Here is a 27,558-nt window from a genome sequence, read left to right as displayed (position 1 = left end):
TGAGACAGTGCAAAGGTTACAATGCGCGTGTCGTCTCCTTGTGCTTCTCAGAGGGATGTGTGTACACAGTACAGACACCAGGGGAGAGAGTCCAACTCTTTATACAGGCGAAGGCATTCAGAGACCAGGGAGGGAGCAGAAACATAGGTGGAACTTGGGGTGGGAGAATGGTTCTCAGAGACAACAGGGGATAGGGTGGAGACAGACAGGGCTGGGAAAGTATATACAGAGATATAGCAATATAGAGTCTGTATCATATAGAAATAGAAAATGCAGATGAGGTTGTTGAGAGAAGCAAATGAAGTTGGGGAAGAGGATGTGGGAGAGTTCCATAAGAAAATTTATGGACGTGGCCCTCTACAAGGGCCTCCGGGAGAGGGACCAGTGAGGTTAGGCACCAGCGCCCTTCTCCCTGAGCTGGACGCTAACCAGCCAGGTCTTTTATGGGATGGTGAGGAAGGGCTGCCTCTTGGGATTTCTCTCCAGCAGCTGTGGGTGGGGGGTGAACTTATAGGTATCAGGATGTAGCCTACAGCACCAGGGCCACATCTTGTCCCCATTACCACTTCTTAAGGGGATCCCCGACCCCCACGAGATTCCACATGGTGTGAGAGAGTGGGGCTGAGGTTTTAGTCCTGCCAGGAGACTTGGGTTTGGGGACAGTCACTGGGCTGAGAGGGTCTCTTAAGGCTGGGGAAGCCTTCCTCCCCCACACTAGCCCTCCCCCTTAAGGTACATTCTCTGGTTTGGGGCCAGATTCCAGACCCCAGAGATCCCTTCCACCCCTCACTGGGAAGGGCCTTTGGTGACTGGTGGCAGCAGAATGTAGATGGACACTCAGATGGCAGACAGCTAGATAGACAGAATTCAGGCTGGAAGCTAGGGGAGGCAGCATGGAGGAGAGAGGGGCAGCCTGAGATCCCTTGCCCCGTTCTCCCTTTTTAGTTCTTTTTTAGATTAGTTTTGTTAAACGTAAAAAGAATGGGATAGAGGCCGGGAGAGGACTCTATGGTCAAGACTCCTTCCTTACCACAGACAAGAGAAAAGACCTGCCCCGGAGTGTGGGGAGTCCCCAGGGCAGATGTGAGGAGGCAGCTGGGGGCCTCCTCGCTCTCCTAGTCCTCCCCATCTAGGCCTTTGGTTCAGCGGCCTGCGGGGCTCAGCAGGTAAAGTCCTCGAACGTGCCTCGGGCCGGATGGTGAGGTAGGATGTTGGCAGCGTATGTCATCCCGGCAGGGTGGCCCCGGAGGCTCTCGCACGGGTTCTGGGGGAAGGGCACAGGACAGGGATGGGTTATCCCTCGGAAGGACTTCAGGTAGTGCTGGGGCGTACGGGAGGCAAAGGAGAGAAGGTGGTGGCAGAGGCGGGTGGGCGGGGGTGGACAGGGGTTCCTGGGGCCGTGGAGGCACAGGTGGGCTGGAGGGCGCCCTCGCTCGCTCCCTCACGTGTCTTTTGACGTCGTCCAGGCTGAGGGCCACGCCCTTGTCCGCACTGCTCCTTTTGGCCTCCTTCTGGCATTTTCCTCGTCGGCACAGCTTGTGCTTAATGACCTAGGACGGGGACGGGGCAGGTGGGCGGGCTGGACCCCGCCCCCACGTGGCCCCGCGCCGGGCCTCGCCCCCGCTTACCTCGTAGGCGTAGTCAAAGAGCTCCAGCACCGTGAGGATGCTGGCCCCGATGAACAGCCCCATCTGGCCCCCGATGTCACCTGCGGGGGCAGGGGCCAGGGGGGTCAGTGGGGTCAGGACATCGTAGGGGCAGCAGGGTTTACTGGGACTGGGGCAGGCAAGTTGTATTCTCAAAGGGATTGGCAGCCTTCGCACAGAAGGATCGCAAAGCCAGATTTGGGTGGAATTTTTGTTTTCTTCTCTATGCTTTTCTGCGTTTTTCTACCTTTCTAAAACGAGCAGGTGTTTTTCAAGAAAAATAATCGTTTACAAAATACCACAACCCTCTTAGTTTAGGGGCATATGAAATAGTCCCCACTTCCACGCCTGCCCCTCCCTCATGCCCACAGGCCTGTCTTTTCTCTTTTCCACTTTGCCCTAAGAGAAGGCTCAGTTCCCTTCCCTCACCACTTACCAAGACAACAGGGTTTGGGGAAGGGCCTCTGGGGTGGAGGACCCTCATGGGACAGAAGTGAGCACCCTGCTTTTGGATGATAGGGAGCCACGCCATGCCCATGGCATGGGAAGGGGACAGGTGTCATCAGCAGCTCACCCAGGAGCCCTGCAATCTCATAGGCCTTCTTCTGTTCAATGGTCTCATAGTTGAGGACTTCAAAGAAAATGTCCAGCACCAGGATGTTCTCCCTGCACAGGGATTGGGGGAGGAGACCTAAGTTCAAGTCATATCTCTACCTCTTACTAACCAGGTGACCTTGGCAAGGCAGCCTCTCTGAATCTCAGTTTCCATATCCATAAAATGAGTTGCTGACGGAGATACCTGCCTTTTAGGATTAAATGAGATGGCATATATGAAAAAATGTTCTGATGCATATGCAGTATGCATCAAGTATAAGGTGACTCCGGTTACAACAATGAGGATGAAGAGGGAGGAGAAAGGGGTGCTTCCCTGCTTATTCTGGCTTGATCTTCCCTGCATACTCACCCTAGACTCTTTGCTTGCCTTTTGGACCTTCCCCGTGTTATCTCAACTTCCCCCTGCCTGCCAGCCCCCGCCCCCATCAAACCCCACTCATCCATTCCACAGTCCCAACCCAAGGGCCTTGCTCTACCCAGCCAGAGCCCTTACCCTATGTATTGCTCAGATTTGTTGAACTTCTTGGCCAGGTACTTGGCTGAGGCTTTGCTGGGGATCTTGACCATGGACAGCTCCTTGCCATAGCGGGTCAGGTTGCAAGGCATTTCACACACGCAGTACTCCTGGTCCTTCTCCACCAGGAAGTCTGCACTCAGCCAGGTGAGAGGTCCCAGTTGAGTGGTGCCCTTCTGCCAGCACCTTCCCACATGCACATCCTAGCTCTGCCCAGAGAAACTCTGGGCCCCTTTCTCTTTCCGTGAACTGCCCTTCACCCTGCCTGGATGCTAAACTCTGCCAACATCCTACCTCACCATCCAGCCTGAGGCATGTTTGAGGACTTTACCTGCTGAACCCTGCAGGCCACTGAACCAACGATGTAGATGGAAAGAACTAGGAGAGTGAGGAGAACCCCAGCTGCCCCCTCACAGCTGTGTCCACCGTGTGCTAATTCTCACCAAGCCTCCCCATGGATATTTCTTACTCTTATATCTCACTTCCTCAGGACCCTCCAGGGTCAACCAGCTGAGGGGCTGATGAAAGAAGATGAAGGCCATTCCCAGGTGACCTCTGTTCATTTTTCACAGGGGCCTCTGAAGGTGCTATTCTCAACCTTATTGATTATTATTATTATTTTCAGACAGGGTCTTGCTCTGTCACCCAGGCTGGAGTGCAGTGGTGCAATCTCGGCTCACTGCAACCTCACCTCCCAGGTTCAAGGAATTCTCCCACCTCAGCCTCCAGAGTAGCTGGGACTAGAGGCACATACCACCATGCTCACATAATTTTTGTTTAATTTTTCATAGAGTCAGGGTTTCACCATGAAACCAGGCTGGTCTCGAACTCCTGGGCTCAAGCAATTTGCCCACCTCAGCCTCCCAAAGTGCTGGGATTACAGGTGTAAGCCACCGTGACTGACCATTCTCAGCTTTAATGTCAGACACAAGAGAGGGGGCAGCCCAGTCCAGGAGTTACGTGAGGCTTCTGGGAGCGTGACCTGAAACTCCTGCGCATGTGGCTGGCAGCACCTTTTCCCTCCCCCAGCCTGCCCCAGGCCAGGAGCGCTCACCCAGAGCAGGATCTGCACACTCCTTGTACTGCTCTGGTGTACAGTATGGGGCATCCCCTACAGAGGAGAAAAGACAATGATGCAGGATGGGGATTCAAGGGATTTGGTGATGGTGGTAGTACCAAAGGCCTAGAAGGTGTAAGCTGGGAGAGGATGGGAGGGAGGACTGGCGGGCCCGCATGCTGCCCCAGAAGTGACCCGCTCCTGGTCCACACCTTCTAGACCCTTCCCACCCATCCCTGGGGGTGCAGGCAGGAACTGAGGTCAGAGAGACATGAGCCAGGTGGGTGTGGGATGGGGTGGGCTGGAACTGGGGTTGGGAGATTGATATGGATGGGGAGCTAGTGAAGGGCAACAAAGGCCCAGGGACCCCAAGAGTATGCTCGGAGCCCCAGGCCTGACCTGGCATGTGCACCATGCGGCAGTTGCAGTTCTCCACCAGGTAGCGCGTCTCACAGTCGATGCGGCAGGCAGTGATGCTGTAGGAGTCGAAGAAATCCAAATCCGAGTCCATGGTAACAGCTTTGCAGGTGCCCCAGGGCGGGGGCAGGTAGATGAGCTGCTGGGAGAGCCGGGGAGCTGGGGGAGTGCGGGGACTTCTCCCCAAATCAGCTTGATGGACTCCTCCGACAAGATGCAAATCTTTGGAGTTCTGCCCCCCTCTCCCTCTGCAGCCTCCAAAGGTCTCAGAGTTTACAGAGCATTCTTGTTCATTCGATCACTCATGCTTCTGACTAGCCAGATTACCACCCAGGTCCTTGCTCACCTGTCCTTCCCATTACTGATTGCCCACCACTCCATCTGGACCCCTCAATACCCCACCCCAGGACCAGCTTCCCATGGCTCTCTCACCCGCTGCTCCTGGCAGGCCACAAAGGTCTGGAAGCCTGGGGCCACGCCAAAGCCCAGCTGGTCGATGAAAGGAGGTTCATCCTGACTATGGATCTGCACTTTGATGCCTGCTTCGAAGGACGTCTCGTCTAGGGGAATGAGGAGTGTGTGGGTTGGGAGGGCTCCTGACTCCCTAACACCCCTCAGACCTGGGGGCATCCTACCTCTCCTGGAAATAAGCACAGGGTACACTGGGGCTGGGGTGGGGGAAGTCTCTAGGGTCCTAGCCCACCCCCTAGCCTCCTTCTGGGTTTACCAGCTCTGAGCTGCTCCGATGACCCCTGCATCCTACACACTTCTTTTCTTACCTGGCTTCTGCTCTGCATCTTGGTGTTTCAAATACTTTCTCCCAGAGTGTCACTGTTTCAGATGCTCTCCATTTCTCCCCCTCCTTTTCTCCCTTTTCCCCCATCTCTCTCTGCCCCAAGGCCCCCCGAGACCAGACAGGCAGGCAGCCTGAGAAGAGGGAGTTATTTATAGAGTGGTGGCGGCGCTGATGGAAAAGGATGGCTGGTTACCTTGGAGAGTAACTGAGCCAGGAAGTGGGAGCCAGAGAGATGTGAGTGTAGAAGTCAGGTAGAGTCAGTGATGGAGATAGTGAGATGCTGGGGGGAGAGGGGAAAGCCCGGGCCCTGCCCAGGTCTCACAGTGAAGCCCGGGAATCCCCTGGCAGAGGCTGGGGCCTAGAGCCATGCGGAGGGGCCCCTGAAGCAGGTGACGTACCAGTCTCCCCCCACACAGGCAGGTACTCGTCCTGCTGGATGTCCAGCATGATTTCCAGCCCATTGCCCGTCCCACCCTTCATGGTCTTCAGCCGCGGCCGCCCATCTCGGCCCGAGTTGAACGTGTAGCACTTTCCATAGCGTGTGAAGACCTGGCGAGGGCAGAGTGGAGAGCCTAAGAGTCCTGCCAGCACCTTCTACTCACCAAGGGCTGTTCCTAGCCACCCCAGCTGTTGGAATCTTAACACCCTTTGGGAATGGTTCCTCCCGTGCAGCCCGTTCTCCATTTGCTCCCCTCTCCCACCTGTTTCTCACCCTTTCTTGCCCTCTGTGTGCCCTGGAAAACTGTTCCTGGTAGGGTGCATCGCCTGAGCTCCTTTGCCACCTGCATGGGCTTCTAGTTGGGGTTGACAGTTGGGAGGTATCGGTAATGGCTCAGAAGGCAGGAGGAAAGATTGGGGTATGAATCCTTCCCCAGCCCTCACCCCTCTGTAGCTCTAGTAGTGGCTTAGGCCCTCCATGATTACAAATCCTGCCAGGGCTCCCTACACAGCACTGTCTTCTTTTGTGCTTCTTCAGCCTAGAAGTGATAACGATTTGCTAGTACTGCTCGCTGCCTCAGTCCCCCTTATTGGTTTCCTTAACCCTGCCCCCAGCTCTGTCAGCAGTCCCTTTATTAAAGTCTTCAATTAAATTGTCAAGTAGCTGTCTTTTTCCTGCCAGGACCTGACATATACATTTTCATCACCAGGATCCTAACATGGCCAGATCCCTGGCCCCTCCTTGGGACACTTGCCTCAGGCCCAAGCTCCTGAGGCCCTCCAAGACATATCTTCTCTTCTCCTAGATTTCACTCTGGGAATCTGAAATTCTGCTTTCCCCAAGACCCAAACTCAGTTTTTTGTTTTTTGTTTTTTTCTGTTTGTTTTTTTTGAGATGGAGTCTTGCTCTGTTGCCCAGGCTGGATTGCAGTGGTGCGATCTCAGCTCACTGCAACTTGCGCCTCCTGGGTTCAAGTGATTCTCTTGCCTCAGCCTCCCGAGTAGCTGGGATTACAAGTGCACAACATCATACCCGGCTAATTTTTGTATTTTTAGTAGCGATGGGGTTTCACCCTGTTGGCCAGGCTGGTCTCAAACTCCTGACCTCAGGTGATCCACCTGCCTCGGCCTCCCAAAGTGTTGGGATTACAGGCGTGAGCCACCGTGCCCAGCCAAACTCAGTTTTTTAGCTTCATTCAGCCCCTAGCCCCTTGGGTCCATCATTATTCCATTATCAGCAGAACCTGAAAGTAGACCCAGTTGCCATGCCAAGGGCCACGCTCAACCAAACACCAGCACCTCTTCTCCCAGCACTTGGGACTGAGCCCCCAGGGCATGGTGTGTGTGTTAATGCTTTTGCAAAACTAGGAGGGCCTCAGAAGATATCTCAGCCCTGGGGGCTGTCTCCCCAGTCTTCTCCCCACTCTATGCCCCAGTGCAGCCCTGCTCACAGTGCTGATTAAAAAGCTGCAAAGAGAAAAGTAAACCAGTTATTCTTGGCCTTTTCCCCACAGCCTCCTTGAATGTCCCCAAGTTGGGGTGGCTGTGCTTTTACTACTGCTGGATGGTGACAAAGTCCATAAAACAGGTCATAAGGTGAGTCAATACAGCCCAGAGCAGGGGAGAGACAAAAGAGTTTCAGGCCAGACTGGAGCAGCAATGGCAGTAGGTTACTAGGGAATAGGATCTTTGCCCCCTTCCCCCTTCCTAGAACAGCCTCCTCCATTGCCCTCCAGAAAAGGAGACATACTGCTCTCCCCACTTTGTGGGTGAGGTCCAGAGATGAGGCAAAGAGAGAACTCCAAGGGCTTCTAGTCCCCAGCCCCATGACCAGGTCTTGCGGCACCCAGCCACAGGCTCCAGGCTGGACATATGCCCATGCCTACACTCCATCCGGAGCTGTATGGGATTAGAGGTTTCTAAGGCCGGCTAGCAGCCCTGTCTTGCGCGGGTTCAGAGGACTGGGCTGCTGTACAGTGGATTGCTGCTGCCACCTGGTGGGCCTGGGTGAGAAGTGTCTGCTCTATTCTCAGGCCCAGAGGTAGACACATTCCTATGGCTCCCGGCTTCTCTGAGGCCCAGTGGCCCAAACCCCAAGGCCCCTGTATGCCTGCAGTCATCCCATGATGCACGGGTATGATGACACCCCCTGCCCCTACACTAGGGAGGGGGTGGAGGACTGAGGGATGGGTGTATGGGGCAGGGAAGGCCTGGCATCTGGGAGCTGGTGGGGCAGGAGAGCAGTCAGTCCAGACAGACCTGGAAGATGAACTTAGGAGAGACAGTGGGGTGCCAGGTGGCCCCCCAGCAGGGAAAGCCCTAGACCCCTGGGTGGGGGGCCAAGCAGGAGGACAGTTCTCAGTGAGAGCTTCCCCTAGGAAGAGGGTCCCTGGCCACTTAAAGCTGGGGAGAGGGATATGATTTAGAGAACTGTTATTTACCCTCAGACACACACACACACACACACACACACACACACACACACACACACACACACACACACACACACACACACACACACACACACACACACACACACACACACACACACACACAGCTGGTGGGGGTGGGGCATCCATAGGAGGACACAGGAAGACCAAATGAAGATGCACTGAAGTCCCTGCTGCGGGAGCTGCTGACAAGGGGCATGGTGGGGTGGGGTTGGGGGATATCCCCAGCCCTCTACTGTCCCCCTTTCACTCCCTTCTCTTGTACCACCAGGGACCAGGCAGCACCCACCCCAGCTTCAGTCCACGGGTGCTAGTCAAAATAGTGAACAACTGGCCAGGCACTGGCGTCCACCAACAGATCAAAGGTTGACCTCACAGATGGAGCAAGGTCCCCGGCCCTGCTGGACCATGAGGAGGTCTTGGGAAGGGCAGGTGAGGCTGGAGGACATGTGGGGAGGCAGCAGCAAAATACCAACTAAGACAGACGTGTTTCAAAATTCTAACAGGAAAAGCAGTACTGGTGTGGACCTGGGAATATCAGCCCAGCTCCAGGCCCTGGACTCCTGGGTGAGCTCTGGCCTGGGTCAGCCAGGTGAGGTAGGGGGCAGCACAGTCATCAGCCCCAGCCCCAGCCCCAACCCCAGGAGGTGACAGTCAGGGACAGCCATGGCAGACACTCTTGGGGTACTGTGGCAGGCATGGGGCCCCACTCACCACTGAGAAGTTGTGAGGGCCGCAGGGTCCCCCTTGGTAGGAGCAATAGAGCAGCATGTCCTCCAGCCGGTGGCAGGAGCGATTGTAGAAGCGGTGCAGGTTAAAGGGCTCCCCAGAGAAGGCCTCAGGGCCCGGTGGAGCAAGGGGCACCCCGGGGTCATCACTTTCATCCAGTCCCAGCATGGGGGCCAGATAAAGCAAGTCAGGGTAGCTGAGCTGGGACAGCCGCACGGCATTAGTGTTGCAGAGGGTGACTGCCGGGAAGGCCAGCTCCGTGGTGGCCACTTCGTTTAGAAGGGTCACGTGTGGGTAGCTGAGGTAATAAGCAACGCGGTCCCCTACCTGGCACAGGAAGGCACCCAGTGCCAGGACAAAGGCCACCGCCCACAGCACCTGCCTTGGCCCTGGACCCCCCTCCACAAAAATGTGGTTGGTGCCGTGGAGGGTACAGCTGTTGGCAAAGGCCACCAAGTCCATGGGTGAATGCCCCTCACTGGTCTCCTTCCTCACTGCCTCCTTTTCCTTCTCTTCTTCCTCCTCTTCCGATTCTGAGATGTCCTGCTGCTGCTGATGGTGGTGGGGACCCCAAATATCTCCCAAGGGCCCTGGGGCCTCCTCTCCAGAGGAGAATGACACGGAGCAGAAGATCTGGATGGGCATTTTCTCCAGGGGCTTCCTGGTGCCAGGGATTTGCAGGAGGAAGGGAGAAGGTGCCAGAGGGGAAGGCGATGTTACCCCAGGCAGAGTCTGGCAGAGCCAGTCACCAGCCCGTCAGCCAGGTATCTCAGCCCGGCTGGCCGTCCTTCCTCACCAGGGCCTCTGTGGCAGTGTGGCTGGGGCGGGGCATGGGAGGAGGACCAGCCTGCCCTGCCAGGGAGGGCGGGTGTCTGGGCTGATGAATAATTGATGGAAGTGGGAAAGGGAGGCTAATGGAAAGCAGGGGGCTGGAGCCCCTTTCCTGTCACCAGCTCCAGCTGCACAGAGAGGGTTTAGGACAGAGTGGAAACCCTGGAAAAGCCTAGAGCTGGGACTCCTGGAACCCACCCCTCCCAGGTGAGAAGGGACCCGGCACCATCCTTTGCACCCACTGCCATGATGATCGCAGCGATCACAGTCCCCACCCCCCCAGGACACACACAACACACACTCATGCTCTCTGTCATCCTCCGATCTGTTCCTCAGCATGTCCCTCAGTGTCCCCATCCCAATTCTGGGTCCTCTCCCTTATTCTCCCCTCGTCCAGTTATTCCTCTGGGATAACTGAGCCCCTCCATGCCCCACCACCAGGTACTCTCTCAGACCTCCAATCCCAGTCCCCGACCCTGTTTCTCTTCCCCTCCCTCCCTGGCCCCAGCTCTACTTCAGGACAGCATTACCAGCCCTCATCCTGTCCCGCTATGCTGAGATGTATTTTGGTTCCTTTCCTCTCCCCTACTCCTCCTGTGGCTTGTGGGCCAGCCCAGGTTCCATTAGCAGCAGTCTCTCACTGACCACAGACTCATTTCTGACCAGTTCCCGGCACTAGGGGAGGGACCCTGTCTCCTGCAGTGGGAAAGCTTCCTGGCAGATCACCACTATCCCTTTTGGCTTGCCCCCTACCCCCCCAACAGTTTAGTTTGTTCGAGGAATTCTCTGGTGGGTGGAAGAAATTGAGATCAGTGCTGGGGGTGGGGCAGGGGGACCTGGGGCAGGTAGAGAGTATTGGGAACCAACTTGGGGTTCCCACCAAAACCCACCAAAACCCTCAGCCTTGCAGACTCCCGGCCTTAGTCTCTGAGGCTCCCCTACTGCTAATTTACCATTCCCTGCCCCCAGGCCCCTGGCCCCTCTGTGTGCTCTGATTACTCAGGGCCACTGGTTGAGGAACTTGAGCCACCAGCCAAGTCTCCAGGGCCAAGAAGGTGACCTGAGGGGAGGAGGGGAAGGGGGGAAGGGAGGTATAGCAGATTAACACTTTCTCTGCAGGGCCAGAGGAGGAGCAGTGGGGCTAGACCAGGGCTAGGTGGGTCTGCTTGGGCCTCCCCATTCCTTAAGCATCCCCTAGCCCCAGGCCATGTTCCCCTTCCTCCTCCTCTCTTCTCCCTCCCTGCTCCCACCATCTTCCCTTCTCCATTTGCAGATACCCTAGAGTGTATTGGGGATGTGAGGCAGGGTGCCAGGTTCTAGCAGAACCGAGTGATGTGGAACCTTTGGCCTCAGCTTTGCTGCCAGGGACAAAGAGGCCCCAGAAGCGGAGTCTTGAGCTCTCGCCCCTCTCCATCCTTCTGCCACTGCCCTCAGACTGGCCTAAACAACAGCCACTGTCCTCCTCTTTCTGCCACTGCCCTCCTCTTTTGCCTAAACAACAGCCTCTCAACTGGTCTCCCTGCCTCCCTGCAGTTTCTCCCCACCTTTAGTTCGAGTTGTGTGACTGTGACCATTCTTCTGCTTAAAGACCTTCTCTAGCCAGGCATGGTGGCATGCGCCTGTAGTTCCAGCTGCTCGGGAGCTTGAGGCAGAAGAATCGCTTGAACCCGGGAGGCGGAGGTTGCAGTGAGCCGAGATTGCACCACTGCACTCCAGCCTGGGCGACAGAACAAGGCTCCATCTCAAAAAAGTAAAGACCTTCTCTCACTCCCCACTGCCTCCTGGCAAAATTTAGTCCTCTCTTGTAGCCCCACAAAGCTGAAAGCAGCTGGGCGCAGTGGCTCACGCCTATAATCCCAGCACTTTGGGAGGTCGAGGCGGGCAGATCAAGAGGTCAGGAGATCGAGACCATCCTGGCTAACACAGTGAAACCCTGTCTCTACTAAAAATACAAAAAAAAAAAAAAAAATTAGTCAGGCGTGGTGGTGGGCTCCTGTGGTCCCAGCTACTCGGGAGGCTAAGGCAGGAGAATGGTGTGAACCCGGGAGGCGGAGCTTGCAGTGAGTCGAGACTGAGCCACTGCACTCCAGCCTGGGGGACAGAGTGAGACTCTGTCTCAAAAAAAAAAAAAAAAAAAAAAAAAAGCTGAAAGCAATGTACCCTCTACCTCAGGCCAGCATCCAGCTACCACCACCAGTCCCCAGACACACAAGGCTCATCCACAGTCCTGTGCCTTCCCTGGACTCCATCTGGAGAATTCCTACTCATTTTTCAAGACCCTACTCACATGTTACCTCCTCCAAGAATCCTCCCCTGACTCCACAGGGCGCTGTTAGTTGCCCACCCAGGGAATAGACTAAAAGGTCCAGTTCTGCTCAAGGCCCTACAGCTATGAGTAATGACCGAGAATAAAAGAGCAGGACCAAGAGACCATGTGCAGGAACAGGAAGCAAGGAAAGCCAGGAACACCCAGGGCAACCGGAGATAAGTCATTGCAGAGATGAGGAGAGACCCCCCACCTTCAGCTGCTGTCCTCAGGCTTCTCCTGCATGAACCCGTATGTCCTGTCGTGTGTGTATCTTTTTCCTGCCTGCCAGATCTTGAGCTCTCAGAGGGCAGGGGCCTCCTCCTTTGCATTCCCCAGGAAGTGCTTCAGAGAGGACTTCCAGACTTGGGTGGAGTGGGGCTGAGGCTTGGGCTGAGGAAGCTGCAGCTACCCATGCGTTCCCACTAGAGGGCACTGTCCCCCGCCTTCAGATGTTTTGGAAGGGGAAGTAGATTGATTTCCAGAAGGAAGCCGATAAGGCAGCAGGAGCTTCCAGCTTGGGAGCCCCAGCAAAGACAAGGGTGTGCATACACAGACAGCGCCAAAGGACAGTAAGTTGGGTGCAACTGAATACCTTTTCCCCCACAGCAACCAAGACCACACTGAACACTTGCACATTACCACACAGACATGCAGCCCTGGTGTGGGGCGACACACACACCCCAACACACACACACACATCCCAACACACACACACCCCAACACACACACACACACCCCCCCCAACTGCACGTCCTCTCTCCTCCATCGCCTGTATGCTTGTTCAAACAAATGCATATTCTTCTAACATTCTTTCCCATCTTCATCTTGTTCAAGTAATTGGGGGATGAGGAAAGTGTCAAAGGGCATACGCAGAGGGCCCCTGGAGAGGTGCCCAAGCAGACACACACACAGAGCTGCACTCAGTTCTGAACCCTCTGTCCAAGCATGCAGCACCCCCACCCACACCTTCTCTTTAGCAGTGTGTGCTGAGTGGTTTCTGACTTTTTCTATATTCCTTTCTTCATTCCAGCCACCCCTCATGTCTGTGTAATGCTTCATGGTTTTCAATTGTTATCTCATGGGATCCTTACACAACCCAGTGAAATAAGCATGTTTGAGTAACTTCATTCCCATCTGACAAGTGAGAAAACTGAGCCACACCGGCCTATTCAAGTCTTAGGGAGAGCAAGAAGCGGGCTGGAGGCTGGAATGAGGTCATCTGTCTCCAAATCCCTTGCTTCTTCATTCTTTCATTTACTCATTGCCACAGTGGAGAACACATCATGGACCTGCCCTCATGGAGCTTACTGTCGAACAGGGAAGACAGACATCAATTCAAAACTGAAAGAAACAAATATCTAATTGCAAACCATAAGTGCTATGAAAAAAAAATATGGCTCTATCAGAGTGAATGACAGAGGGACTTGCCCCAGACTGGGGAATCAAGGAAGCTTTCCCTGAGGAAATGATGTTTGAATTACAATCTAAAGAATAAAGAGGAGGCTGGGCGCGGTGGCTTATGCCTGTAACCCCAGCTGTTTGGGAGGCTGAGGTGGGTGGATCACTTGAGGCCAGGAGTTCAAGACCAGCCTGGCCACCATGGTGAAACCCCTTATCTACTAAAAATACAAAAATTAGCCAGGCATGGTGACACATGACTGTAATCTCAGCTACTTGGGAGGCTGAGGCATGAGACTTGCTTGAACCAAGGATGTGGAAGTTGCAGTGAGCTAAGATTGCACCGCTGCACTCCAGCCCAGGCAATAGAATGAGATTCTGTCTCAAAAAAATAAATAAAATAAAAAATAAATAAATAAAGAGGAGTAATTAGGTAATGGTGTGTGTGTGTGTGTATATTTGTGTGTGTGCACGTGTGCACTAGCGCTTACCCCTGTGGAGGAGGGAGGATATTCTAGAGAGAGAACAGAGTGTGTGCAAAGGCCCAGAAGGAGAAAGATGAGAAGGGGCAAGTGTGGCTGGAGAGGTGGGTAAAGGCAAGGAGGACCCAGATCACTCAGGGCCTTAAAGGCCACGGTGAGGATTCTGGCTGAGGGACAATGAAAGACTCCCCACGGAAGGAGTTCAAGTGATCAGAGCTTTGATTTGAAAATACCACTCTGGCTGCAGAGTGAAGGATATAGAGGGGCTGCTGGAAGGCCTGTCGAGGAGCCATTGCCGTGGCCCAGAGAGACATGCCGTGGTGGGATGGCCGGGAACAGGGGGTAGAGTGGAGATGTTTATGAGGCAAAATTGGCGGATCCTGTCAAGGCAGGTGAGGGAGATGGAGTGTCAGGGATGATTTCTGGTTTGCATGACGGGGTGAACAGTGGGGTGGCTCACTAGATCAGGCACACAGGTAAAGAACTAGTTTGGGAAGTAAGATGATGACTTTGGTTTTGCACATGCAGGTTTTGAGGAGTCTTAGGGACATCCAAGTAGAGACGTTAAGTGGGAAAATTGGCGACTGGAGCTGATGCTAAGAGGAGAGAGCTGGGCTGAGACATAAATTTGGCAGTTGTCAGTGTGTAGATGGTAATTGAAGTCATGAGTGAAGATGAGACTGCCCAAGAATAGAATATAAAGTTTAAAAAAAAGATAGAAAAAAAGGTCTGATTTGGCAGTATCCACTAAAGCTAAACAGAATCATACCCTATGACTTAACCATAGCTCCATAGCTAGTCATATGCCCAGGAGAAATGAGTGCATATGTCAACCAAAAAACATGAACAAGAATGTTCATAGTAGCTTTATAGATAAGAGCCAAAAACTAGTAACAACCCAAATGTCTAGCATCAGTAGAATGGATCAATTGTAGCATATTCATATAATGAGATACTATACAGCATCAAAAAAGAACCAACCACTGCCACACACAACAACATGGCTAAATCTCACAGACATAATCACAAGCAAAACAAAATAAAACAAACAGACACAAAAGAGTATACACTGTATGGAGGATACATATACTCCAAGAAGTTCAAGAATGAGGGAAATTGATCTATACTGATAGAATAGTGGTTAACTCTTGTGGGGTAGCATTGACTAGGAAACAGCCTGAAGGAACTTTCTGGGGTACTGGAAATGTTTTATACCAATGTGATATGCAAAATACTACCCTGTAAGACATACCAGTGTAAAAATTTTTCAAGCTGGTGCATTGTACTCTTATGATTTAAAAGAAGATTAAAGCTTGGGACTGAGCCTTGAGTAGTGATGACACTAAATGGCCAAGTAGAAGAAAATGAACTGGCAAAGAGACAGAGGAGTGGGTAGACATAGGAGGAAAACAAAGAGAGTATGATTGTCAGGAAAGGGAATAGTTCAAAAAAGAGGTGGTGGGGGCCGGGCGCAGTGGCTCACGCCTGTAATCCCAGCACTTTGGGAGGCCGAGGCAGGCAGATCACCTGAGGTCGGGAGCTCGAGACCAGCCTGACCAACATGGAGAAAACCCGTCTCTACTAAAAATACAAAAAAAAAAAAAAAAAAATAGCCACGCATGGTGGCACGCATCTGTAATCCAGCTACTCAGGAGGCTGAGGCGGGAGAATTGCTTGAACCCAGGAGGCGGAGGTTGCAGTGAGCTGAGATGGTGCCACTGCACTCCAGCCTGAGCAACAAGAGCAAAATTCCGTCTCAAAAAAAAAAAAACACAAAACAAAACAAAAAAAAACGGAAGAGGTGGTGGGCAACTATTTTGAATGCTATTGAGAGATCAAGAATAATAAAAAAAAATATTTGCTGAATTCAGCAACATGAAGGTGACCACTGGCCTTAGCTAGAACCATTTAGGAGGAATGGTGATGATGGGGGAAGAAGGCAGCCTGGAGTGGATCAGAAAGTGAGTTAGAGATGAGGAAATGGAAAGAGTGAAATAAACACATCACTTTTAGGAACTTTGTAAAGGGAAGCAGAGAGATACTATAGGAGCTGGCAGGTGCTGTGGAACTGAGAGACACATATGTTTTAGTTTTTATCTTAGCACAAAGACCAATACATAGCAAGTGCTCAATATATGTTAGCTGTCGTTACAGCTATGTATTTTAAGACAGGAGCATCTTCAGCATGTTTCATTGTCAATGGGGTTTCACTTGAGAAAGAGCGACCAACTGTAGAGCAGGGAGAGGAAGAATTAGCAGGAGAAAGATCTTAAAAAGGCAGAAGGGAATAAGATGAAAATTCTAGGTTGAGACTTTATCCTAGATAAGATGAATGTTCCCTTCTAGGGCTTGGTACCCAGAAGAAGGACAAGATCTTGTTTGAGGCTTCTATTTTCTCTGTGAAGTAAGTGGTAGGCAAGGTCATCCGCTGAGGGTGAGAGAGGAGCTAGGAAGGGTGGCTGAGAAGAGTGGAGAAGTTCGAAGTAGTCATCAGAGAGAGCAAGTTGACCAGGAAAATACAGTGGGGTTGCCAGGCAGCACTGCACGCCCGTTTAAGGATGTTGAGCATGAACGCAATGTGATACTAAGCTGCCCTGGTATGTGACTTCCTCAGGGAGGTCCTGACTGCCCTGGTGTGACCCTGGGGAAAGCCAGTGGTGGGTTCACCGAAGATTGGCACTTGGCCTGATGATGCAATGAAAAGACAAAAGCATCAAAAAACTAGGCCTACTCAACTTGGGAATGGGATTCCTAGGGTCTCTTCTCTGTACCCTTTCTTGCCCTTCCTGCCTCTCCACACTGCTTCTCAACAGAGCACCCTCCTCCATACACACTCCTACAGCCACACATAAAGAACCCGGACTTAGAAGATCTGAAGTCAGGGTCCCACTCTGTCATTTCCCAGCTGTGTGACCTCAGGCAAGTCACACAACTCCTCTGAGCCTCAGTTTTCTCATCTTTCCAATGAAGATGTTAACAATTTCCTTCCTACAAGAATTATGAAGATCACGTGAGCTAAAGTAAAGGGAATTTTTAAATTGCAAAGCACAACTGAAAGAGATTATTAATTTTGCTAGTATGTGCTCTGCATGCAACCAGAGGTTTGCCTACACAAAAGCTTTCTCCCACAGCCACACACGCCAAGCTGCATGGGCCCCCATACACCTCCACATGCTTCCACTTCACACTCTACATCCACACTCCCCCGCAGACACACACAGAGGTGCACATGTGTGCTTGCATGCTCGGGGCGCACATGTGATGAGGGTGTTGTGAGGAAGTCTGAGATGGCTGCTGTCCATGGCCAAGGCCACTGCCGCAGTCTCACCCCCAGGGATGTTCTCAGCCTGGCATGCTGGTGTGACACCAACTAGAGACACATGGCACTAAGCTGCACAGCCCAACCTCCTGGGCCCCCAGGACTGTCAGCCACACAGAGGGCACGCAGAAGGGCGGGAAAGCATTTTCTATCCAAGAACTCATGGGATCTCAGAAAGATCACAACTGGCCCTCCCTCTCCCTGGAGAGTGGCCTTGGAGAGCCTGGGGTGGCAGTGTCTGTCCTTACAGTTCCTTAAGGGAACTTCCCTTTAAGGTGAATACACAGCAGCTTCATGCTCATTTTTAAATATTCTATGAGGAAGATGTCCAATTCTTGTGTCCAGGTAGGTTGGCGCTGTGCATCCATTACACATGGGGCAGCGTGGGCTTGGCCAAAGGGTCCCAGAGGAAGGGCTGCCCCTCAATAAAGAATAATTTTCCAACCTCCTTACAGGAGATTGGGCTTAGAAGCTAAGAAGTGGGGCCAGGTGGAACTTTGCCCAAAATAGAGACCAGGAGCCCTAATGCCCAGTCCCATCCTCCACCCAGCTAGGTACCCCTTCTCATTCTCGCTGTCTCCTTCCAGCTTTGCCTCCCAGAATGCACACCCAAGGGTCCTGACTGGGACGTTATACGTCAGAAGGTAGAGGCTTCTGCACTGGCCACCCCAAACATACAAGTGAGGGAAAGCTTGCGGGTGGGCGTGGGCAGGGGTTGGCCGAGGCGGACGAATGGCCAGAGAGAATTGGCCGGTTGATTTAGTTAGCTGGGGAGACACCAACACATTCTATGAACCTGGCATTTTCTGAGAGGCTGAGTTTGGCTGGGGAGATTGGGAGGACTCCCCCTGGATGTTGAGAGTCTGCTCATCCCCAGCATGGTCCCCCTTGTTCTGAAGCCCACCCCACCCAGCCCCCTTTAGTACCACCCATGGCTGTCAGCCCTGAACCTCCCGTGCTGCACTTAACTGCCCCAGCGCAGGACCTGGCACATAGAAGTGGCGCTGTCTGCTATGGGAATGAATCCAGTGGAGCTTAACGCTCCCCTAATCCCAGCTTCTCATTCTGAATATTCCGTCTCCCTCGCTATCCCCAGAGAATTGAAATTACTTTCCACAAAACTGAAACACACTCAGAAGCAACCTCCACCCACAGCAGAACATTCCAAGCCTCTCTGTGGGCCTACCCCTCTGCCTCCAGGACACACTGGGCATGCAGTGGCCATACCCAGGAGTTCTCCACCAGCTGGGCAGTGACAAAGTCCCAAGACTTAGAGGCCCTCCTCCCCAGCCCTCCACTTCCAGGCTTGGCCCCCAGAGGCACTTAGTTACTGAATTCCCTATTACTTTAGCCAACAGCCCAGAGGTCAATTAGCTTAGAGTAGTTCTTAGCTGATAGCCGTCTGAGACAGGGGTAGAGTCAGAAATGGCTGGGGTCTGGGGAGAAGGGGAAGAGGTGAGAGAGGAAACTGGGCTAACTGAAGGATGTTTGTGTGTATCTGTGTCTGAGAGAGAGGGAAAAGGAGCCATCTGAGACCCCAACCCAAGGACCACCCACTGGATTCCTGCAACTGCAATGGGCTCTGCTCCTGTCTCCTCTCTCCACCCGCCTGTGTTCAGTTTAGGCACTTCCTGGGAGAGAGGGACAGATGAGAAGGATAAGGCAGGAGGTGGTAGCCATGAACCCCTAGGGCAGGAACCCTTCCCCCAAAGTTCATGAACCCCATGAACCCCTCCTCTAAAGTTACTGTCTCCAGATCGGCCTCTTCTATCCCTCTGCAATCTGTGCATGTTCCCCCTTCCCACGCATGAAGACCACCAGGCCTCTAGGTGGGGCTGCCCAAGACTCCCCTTCCCCTCTCTGCATAGCAGTCTGGGCAGCCTTTCCCCTCAGCAGCCCCTCCACTCCCTGCCTAGCTGGAGGATGCAGACCCCAGTAGTAAGGTCAGGCCCTCCCAAGAGACTTCTGGTCTGAGCTTCTATGGGGCAGCATGGGGTGTGGGGATGAGGGGTGAGCCCTGGGGATGAATAAACTCCATGCTAGTCCTGGCTCTTGCCGGGCGCTGCCATCCCTGGCTCTCCTGCTTTAAGATGACCTCTCTCTCCCCACTTTGGGTCCCAGGATCAGCCGCCCATAGACACCTCTCATTGCAGCATCTTACTTCCCTAGGTGCTCCAGGGGATGCCCAGGCCCCTTCAGAACCTTGCAGTGGGTTGCAGGGGAGGCTTCTGTGCTCATCCCCATTCACTCCACCTCTTCCCTGGGAGATTCTGGTCTCCAATCCAGGGTCCTGAGAAGGACTCCTGTGGACCCCTCCCAGGGATTCCTGTCCCCCAGTTTCACCCTCCTGAGAGAGATTATGAGTCACACCACATGCCCACCCCAGCATTTCCACTCTCTGCCCTCCTCTTCCTTCTCTTCCAGGCCCCAGAAATGAATTCCTGCTTCTCTCTCCCCTAGGCAAAGGGTCTAGGTCTCAGCGGAGGAGGGGGTGGCATAGGGCAGACTGGGTGACCATCTGCCAGCCCCCTCCCCTTGCTGCTGCTCAGCATTCTGGCCACATCAGCTGCTCCCACTGCCAGGGACAGATAAGGTGCAGCTGGAGGCTGGCACCAGCTGCGACTGTGCTCACTCCTCTGGCCCCCACCCAGACACCAGCAGACAGCTGCACCCCAGCCCCCCTCCATGGAACCCCTGCCCTGCCTTGGCCTGGCTGGCCTCAAGGTGGGGCAGGAGAGAGGAGTCACGGACCCCGTTGTCTTGGCAACAAAGTACCCTACCAGGAAGAAAAGGAGGTGGCCGAGAAGAGGGGGCCTTGTGGTTGGGTCACTGTGGTTGCTCAGGAGGCAGCTATTGAGACCTTCCCAGCCAGGTTGCTGTGGGGATACTCCCTGCCCTGCCCTTCTCCCTCTTCAGTCCCGAAGGATTTCCAAACCAGTCTCTCCCAGATTCAGCTCAGGCTCCCCATATTCACCCTCACCCTCCCAAGCTGACTCAGCCACACCTGGGGGATGGACCCAGGCCAAATGCTTTGTGACCACTAACTACTCCCTGGGGTTGAGCTAGATCCAGGAGCACATCTGGAGAAATGCCTGTTACTGCAGATCCTCATCAGGGGAGCTGGGGTCTTTGAGTGACCAGAGTAGCCTCTCTGAATTGTCTTCTTATGCCTCCCCCAACCAGCCTTGAGAAACAGGGTTCTTATTGCTGAGATGAGGGTTGCCCTTAGAAATCTACAAAAGAGTCCACACGTGCCCCCGCACACTATACTTTGCAAATGCATTGAGCAAGGTCTTGGACAGTGGGGGGTGGTATCCCACAGCAATCCTGTTGGATGGGCCCCAGCAGCTTCTTCCTGAGCTACTGAAAGAGCAACCAAAGCCCTAACCACAAAGCCTCTCTTCCCTGACTACCTTCTTTCCTCAGTGAAGAACCTCTGCTCTGAAGGCTGCAGAAGATGCCAAGATGGTCTCCCTTAGATCGACCCTATAGACAGGTGTTTCCTGTCGGTGCTACATCTGCCCAGGGCTAGAGACACACTCCCAACACACCTCTGGGCCTAGCAGAGAACGGCAAGGATGTTAATTACGAGACTGAGGAGAGAAGGGAGAGCATGGAGCATCAGGCAAGGAGAGTGGGAGCCCTTAGGACTCGGGAGCTGGAGGAGAGAGCCTGCCAGGCCCTTCTCCACCGGGGAGGTGTCAGACATGGACTCCAGCCAGATGCCCATCTGTGTGGGAACATCCCTATGGGTACAGCTCTTGACATGGAGAGGGGCTGGCAATGAAATCAACTAAACAGAGCAGAGGGAGGAGTGAGAGGTTTGAGTCCAGCAAAATTCAGGGTCAGGTCTTTGACGTGGGCTGCAAAACAGCAAAAACCTGGTCTTCCCTGACAACCCAGAAGCAAGAAGGGGCGCAGCTGGGGCTGCAGGGTGCTAGCCTGTGTGTCTCTACCCCTGAGTAAGAGGAATAATTCAGACTGCTCCAGAACTTTGTGAGCCAATCACATCTCCATCTGACTACTTAGAATGGTCCCCTCAGACAGCATGGACCAATCACATCTCAGCGTCTCCATTACCATCAACCAAACGTTATCTTAGCATCACCACTTGGAATCTTTCTGGACATGATGGACAGATGGAGCCTCAACTGAACACTTTCTATGGACTAACTGTGCCCAAATTTATATCTTAGCACCTCCTCAGATTGAGCCAAGCACTTCCCTCCATCATCCAACACTACAAACCACTCAAACAAATACGTTTTCTCCATCTTTCTCAGGGGTCCCTCCTGCTTGTGTGTTGGGTGGGTTGGAGGGAGGGGGCTCTGGCTTTTGCTTCCACCTTCACCTACAGTCCTATTACTCTTGGGAGCATCACTTGTGAGACTGTGAATCCTCTGGTCTCAAGCTCTGGGGAATCCAGGACTCTCCTGTTATGAAGAAGTAAGAGAGGGAAGGAAGTGGTTCTTGCATCTCGGCTAAGCTCCCCATCAGCTTGGCTCAGCAAAGAATGCAGTCATGTGAACTTTGTCCAGCAGGATTGACAAAGGCCCATGAAACTGGTCTGCAGAGCAAGGCTTTAGGAGACTGGGAAGTCTTGCACAGCAAGAAACACTAAGCATGACTATGGTGCTATCCTTTCTGCACAAATACAGTTCATGTTCCCATACTGCAGGAGGAAGCAAGCAAGTGGGGAGAAAATAGGCAGGAAGAAGGGAGAGAATCCTAGAGCTGAGTAGGCATTGAGAGCAAAGGGTCCTGGAAAAGACTGGCAAGAATTTGAAGTGGACACAATAACCCCAGGGTCCACAATATTAATTAAAAGAGTAAAGGACATTTTCAGCTTAACAAGACATCAGTTCTAATCCTGAACCTGTCACCTGTCACTAACTGTGTGAGCTTGGGTAAATCACTCTGCCTGTGTCTCAGTTTCGTGCATTTGTACAATAGAGGTAACGTGATTATGTATCAAGGGGATTGAGGGGAGCCTAGAAAGCATTTGAAAGAGTTACAAGCATTGTCCATTCATTTGGTGTTATTGTTGGCTCCGGAGCCTCTGGTCTCTTTGCCATCCAGGTCCAGGTCTTAACCCTCAGGAATCTGTGTGACTTGCCCAGGGTTGCCCAGCACATCAGATGCCAAAATCAGTTTCCCTATGCCCTCCCTGAGGTGCTGGCCTGAGGCAGCCACATCTGTGGGGCATCTGCATTTTAAGATGCAAAGGAAGCCTCCAGGGCAGCCATGACTGGGTGTCCCGATGGCCTTCCTTTCCTCAGACCCTGGCTCTGTGGCTCTTATTGGTAAGCAGGGAACCTAACCAAACAGTGTATGTGTCTATGTATGGGGTGCGGATGGCACACAGGGAGTTACCGTCTGGCTATTTAAGAGGTTTCCCCTACTTGTGCTTCACGGTGCTTCTCAAACTTCAGTGTATACTCCAGTCACCTGAGGATCTTATTAGATGGAGATTCTGGTTCAGTAGGTTTGGGAAGTGGGGTGGCAAAGTCCTGCATTCCTTTCAAGCTCCCAGTTGATGGTCCTGGACCTCACTACAAGTAACAAGCCTGTAGCTTACCCACCTGTCTGCTCAGCTCTGACACCTGTGGCCTAGAAGGTAAGGTTGGTGGGTTTGTGGCTATGCCAGACCACGCGCGTGTGTGCATATATGTGTGTGTTGTGCACTGTAGGCTCTCTTTCCTGCCATCATGGCTGCAAGGCTGAGGCTCAGATGCTCATGCAGTGAGTGCAAATGTGCTCCTATGCTGAACAAACTCCCCTTCTACTAGAAGCAAACCCCAGGACATACAACTTCCTCTCCCAGAGTAGCAAGCACCCGGAGAGGCCCAGCCTGCTCCTTGTCTCTTCCTTCTCCTCCTCTGTGGGCCAGGCTGACTCACACCCCACACGAGGGGACTCACCACCTTGAAGTCTTCAGCACTGCAGACCTCCCCCCGGAAGTGGCAGGAGAGCAGCATGTCTCGAATGTCGTGCCCAGCTCGGTCGTAGAACTCACGCATGTTGAAAGGTTTGGGTTTGAAGCTGCGGAAGTTGGCTTTGTCCTGCAGTATCTCCAGCTGCTTTTCATCTGCCATCTGTGTGTCTGGTATCTCATACCTGGGGTCCGGGGGTGAGTGGCACACGGGTCAGTACAGCCATCAGTGTCCCACACCCAACTTGGGTGACGGGGGCAGCCTCCAGCCCTGGGGATCAGGCCCAGGTGTAGGCAAGGAAGGAGAGCTGGGCATGCAGAGGCTCTACCACATGGGTCTGAAATGACAGAAGGATCTGTAGTGGCTGCCCAGGGGCAGGGCGTCCCAGCATATGGGTGAGAGGAAGTATGGATAAGGTGGACAGAGAGACAAGGCAGGGGCTGTGGCTTTTATACTATAGTTTCTACCCTTTAAAGATGTTCTGTCCCCATCCCCCAACTGACAAGAAGGTCAAGACAGAGTGGCCAGAATGAGGGTAAAGCTCACTCCAGAGAGGGTGACGATGTCTCATACCTCAGGCTGGGTAGGGGTCGAGCTGTTCTGGACTATGCTGGGATCGGAGGCTGGGTGCCCTTAACTGGGTGCTCAGCAGCACCCTAACTCCTCTGCTGTGAGTGGCAGGTTTGGGGGTGGGGGTGGGTTAAAGGGCAGGGTTGGCTGGGCTCTATGGTGGGTCAGGGAGGCAGGCATCCTGACTGGAACTCACGCAACTCCAGGAGCAGGGCTGAGGGAGGGTGGGAGCCACCCACCTGTTGTTGAGCAGGGCCAGCAGCTCCCCAGCATGATACAGGTCATTCTTGGAGACTTGGCTAAAGCGAAACTCGTTGAGGTTGCACAGCGTGACAGCAGGGAAGGTAAGCTGAGAGGCAGCCACCTCGTCGAGCTTGGTGACATGGTGGTAGTGGAAATAGTACTGCACACGCTCCGTGCACACACACAGCAGCACAGCCAGCGAGCCCAGGAAGCACAGGGCCCACAGTGCCCGCTTCAGAGACAGCCGCTCGTAGGAGAAGATGTGGGCCAGGCCGTGCAGCGTGGAGCTGCTGGCGAAGGCCTGGATGCTCACCGGCTGGACGCCACCCACCTCCTCCTCCTCGGCCTTCAGTTCCATCCTTGTCGAGGGGATCCTGGGGGAGGAGGGAGGGACAGTCTATCATTGTCCTGGGATGAAAGTACACATGGGGCCCCTCCACATGTGCCCATCCAGAATCCTCATCTCCAGAGGTCACCACTCCTCGGGCAGAAGACTTCCGTGCTTTGCAAGCCCAGAGGTGGCTGACCAAGGGACACATCCAGGGTTCCTCCAAATACACAGGGGGTCAGGTCAGGCCAAGAGAATGCTCCCCAGAGAAGCTTCCCAGGCCCGGGGAGACCCCAGATATAGTCATCAGAGGTTGAGGGGGAAGTCCGGATGCACCCATAGGCAGGCGCAGGAGTTCCCTCCAGATGTGGGGTCACTCTGGGACAAGAATATCCACCCCATCCTGGAGATGAAAACTCACCCAGATGGGCTGACCCCGGGGTAAGGAGCTCCTGTCCTGGTCACGGGTATTCCCAGGACGGGGCTGTGGTCCTAAGGGCTAAACTGGGGCCAGAAAACCCCCAGGGAGGTGGCTACCTCTAGGGAGGGGCCCAGCCTGAGTCCTCACCTGCGGGGGTCTCCAGTTCTCATATAAGCGCAGGCTGTGTGTATGTTGGGAGTGGGGGGTGGCGGGCTGCCCGAGGTGGATGTATGGAGGGGGGGCGCGGTTCCCTATGACAGCGAGCTGTCCCCGCCCCGGACGCACCCCCCCCCCTCCAGTCCAGCTTCTCGTCGCAGTCAGATCCCCAGCTCGGCCCCCGCCCCCCTCCCCAGCCACCGAGCCGCCCCAGCAGCAAGGGAAATCCAGAGGGAGGAGAGTCCCGGCTTCGGGGTACCGAGGAGCCTCGCGGCCAAAGGCAGGGGTATCGGAAACCCACCTGAGGGGGCTTCGGCAAGCCGGCAGCCGGCGGCGGGTCCTGGGGCGCTGGACCGGTCGCAGGCTCAGCGCCGAGTCGCGGAGGGGCTCATGGCCCGGGGCCGGAGCCCGCGGCCGCCGCGGCACGCCGCGCAGAGCCCTGCAGGGAGCGGCCCGCCCGGCCCCGCTCGGCTCCGATCTGTCCGCCCGCCCGCGCGCGCTGGCTTGCTGGCTCGCTCGCCTCGGCTCGGTCTGCCCGGGCTCGGCGCGGTGCGCGGTGCTCTCAGCCCTGGGATCTGCAGGGATCCATCGTCCGGCCGGGAGGCGGCGGGAGGGGAGGGGGAGGGGAGGGGGAGGGGAGAGGGTGCGCGTGCGCGCCTACGAGCGTCTGCGAGGCTGTCTCTGGGCCGGTGTGCGCGCGGGGCCCCGGACCCGGGAGCGGGACCCAGGGCTCCCCGCGCCGCCTCGCCCCTCCTCGCGGTCGCTTTCGGCGGCGCTGCCTCTCTCCAGTCCCGGAGCCGTCTCCCTGCCTGCGAGGCCCTATGGCTTGTGTGTGTGACTGTGTGTGTGGTGTGTATGCGCGCGCGCGTGTGTGCGCGCAGGAGGGAGGGTGTCTGCCCCTAGCGTCCCCCTCCCCTCGCTGTCTCCTTCGGATCGATGCTCCTGCCTCTTGCTGCTGCTTCCTCTGGTGGCACACACGCGCGTACACACACACATACACACACACACACGCTCCGAGTCACACTTGACTAATTCAAGCACTTAGCCCATATGGAGACAGACACACATACCGACCAGAGTCACACCGCACCATTCACAACCACACCCCCCCCAACAGATGTCCACGTATCCCGGGGGCCTGACCCACATGGCAAGCACTCACCTGCTCTTATCCCAGCTCCCACCTACATGTGACACATATACACGTGCACATATGTGAGCCAACACGCAGCCTTGACCACTCAGATCCCATCCTTGTAGCTTTGGGCTTGTGGGGGGCATGGTCGCAACCCCTTACTGCCAAATCTCCAAAGAAGGAGCAGAGAAAAGGAAGGGAAAATAGCCAGAGGTCAAGGGAATTTGGACAGAAGGAAGGGGGCAAAGGGAGTGAAGGGGACAGGGTGAGAAAGGGTTGGAACGGGGAGCTATGCTCAGGGATGGAGCAGAAGTCTCAGCACAGAATCCAGGCCTGGGGGCTGCTCCTGTGGCTCTCACCTTTCTCCTTCCCTGCCTCCCTCCTCTTCTCTGAGAGGCCTTGGGGAGGGGGGCCCTCCCTATCCAATTAACAGAGAAGGAGCAATCAAGGGGAAGTTGTTAATTTGCTGATGCTCATTAGGGGCTCTTAGCACAGAGGCTGTTGAGGTCTGATGGTGTCAGATGATGAGGAGGTGGGTGCGGGGGACCAGAATTCTCTCTAGTGGCTCCTTCGCTCTACTTGCAGGCTGGTGCGGCTCGGGGAGAAGGATGGTGAGAGGTGTATTCCTAGGACATGGTGCCGGGCTTTAAGTTAGAAGAAAACCTGTAACAAGAAGGGGATGGCACATTGGAAAGAAGTTGGATGAGAAGTTGAGAGTAGTGGACATGTAGGAAACCAGAGAAGGGGTCTGGAGATCCCTAGTGGGAGAGTGGACTTAAGACTGTGGAGGAGGGAGGTCGAGATCCATTTACCAGGGGACTGGACACGGAGCTGCCAAAAGGAAGGGAGGATCTTCCATTCAGGTCTTGGGTTGGGGAGCTGTTTAGCGGTACCAGGCAGTGCTGGAGGGTTGCTATGCCCCCGGGCAGCCACTGGGTGGCAGCCCTCTCCCAGATACTTAGAATCAACTCGTGGGGGCATTTGGGAGTGGGAAATCACCTGGGAGGGTCCCAGAGACCGGAGGAAGCATCAGGCAGAGTCTGATTCCTGAATTCCAAATATCCTCAGGGGGAGGGGAACACCATCTTGGAGCATCTGTAATTTCCCCACCTCCCCGCGGCTTGCAGGCTGACACGTGGAGCCTCTTCAAATGGCTGCAAATTGCTTCAGTCACCTGGGATGTTACTGAGGGAGCAGCGGGGGTGGAGGGAAGGTGATGAGGTGAGGTGGAGGCAGGCGAGGACTGATTGAGGCCAAGGAGCAGCCTCAGGAGGAGTCTGGGGGAAGACAGAAGGTATGAATCAGGAGAATCAGCTTCCAGACCTGGCCCTGCCATTCATTAGCATAGGCAGGCCCCTTGACCTCTCTGGGCCTCGGTTTCCTCATCTGTAAGGCAGAGATAATATTTATTTCACAGGATTTTTTGAGGATTACATGACCTAATGCATGGAAAGTGCTTAGTACATTGGCATGTACCTAGTAAATCCCAATAAGTAAATAACTATTATTAGTATAACATTTGGATCTAGTGGTAAAACCACCAGTGCAGCCAAACCAGGGCAGAATCTAAGGCACTTGTTCTTAACCCAGGCTGCACATTCGAATCACTTGGGGAGCTTTTAAAACTGCAATGCCAGCTGGGCGCGGTGGCTCACTCCTGTAATCCCAGCACTTTGGGAGGCTGAGGAGGGTGGATCACCTGAGGTCAGGAGTTCGAGACCAACCTGGCCAACATGGTGAACCCCATCTCTACTAAAAATACAAAAAGTAGC

General features: G+C 54.3%; 1 protein-coding gene and 1 pseudogene across 4 annotated transcripts; both read right to left on the bottom strand.

The window, feature by feature from the left end:
* Positions 1-386: 386 nt before the first annotated feature.
* Positions 387-25,273, bottom strand: ASIC1 (acid sensing ion channel subunit 1). 4 transcript variants are annotated; one of them, XM_054527951.1, is made up of 13 exons: positions 24,953-25,264; positions 23,743-24,120; positions 22,922-23,117; positions 5,747-5,839; positions 5,444-5,594; positions 4,682-4,809; positions 4,232-4,388; positions 3,830-3,886; positions 2,755-2,908; positions 2,221-2,312; positions 1,629-1,708; positions 1,446-1,550; positions 387-1,264 (listed from the first exon to the last, which is right to left on the bottom strand). In XM_054527951.1, exons 2-13 carry the CDS (start codon positions 24,102-24,104, stop codon positions 1,160-1,162), a joined length of 1,680 nt encoding a protein of 559 aa, XP_054383926.1. In that variant the 5' UTR covers positions 24,105-24,120; positions 24,953-25,264; the 3' UTR covers positions 387-1,159. The 4 variants fall into 4 exon arrangements, with proteins under 4 accessions (XP_054383926.1, XP_024113295.1, XP_054383925.1 ...); XM_024257527.2 differs by lacking the exon at positions 5,747-5,839 and having other exon boundaries at positions 24,953-25,273; XM_054527950.1 differs by lacking the exon at positions 5,747-5,839 and having other exon boundaries at positions 4,232-4,391.
* LOC103892035 (uncharacterized) lies at positions 391-1,129 on the bottom strand (annotated as a pseudogene).
* Positions 25,274-27,558: the final 2,285 nt, after the last annotated feature.

This window comes from Pongo abelii, chromosome 10 (genome assembly GCF_028885655.2).
Source record: "Pongo abelii isolate AG06213 chromosome 10, NHGRI_mPonAbe1-v2.0_pri, whole genome shotgun sequence".
NCBI classification, from domain to species: Eukaryota; Metazoa; Chordata; class Mammalia; order Primates; family Hominidae; genus Pongo; species Pongo abelii.
Note: the sequence above shows the minus strand (reverse complement) of the source record. Positions and strands in the feature narration are given on the sequence as shown.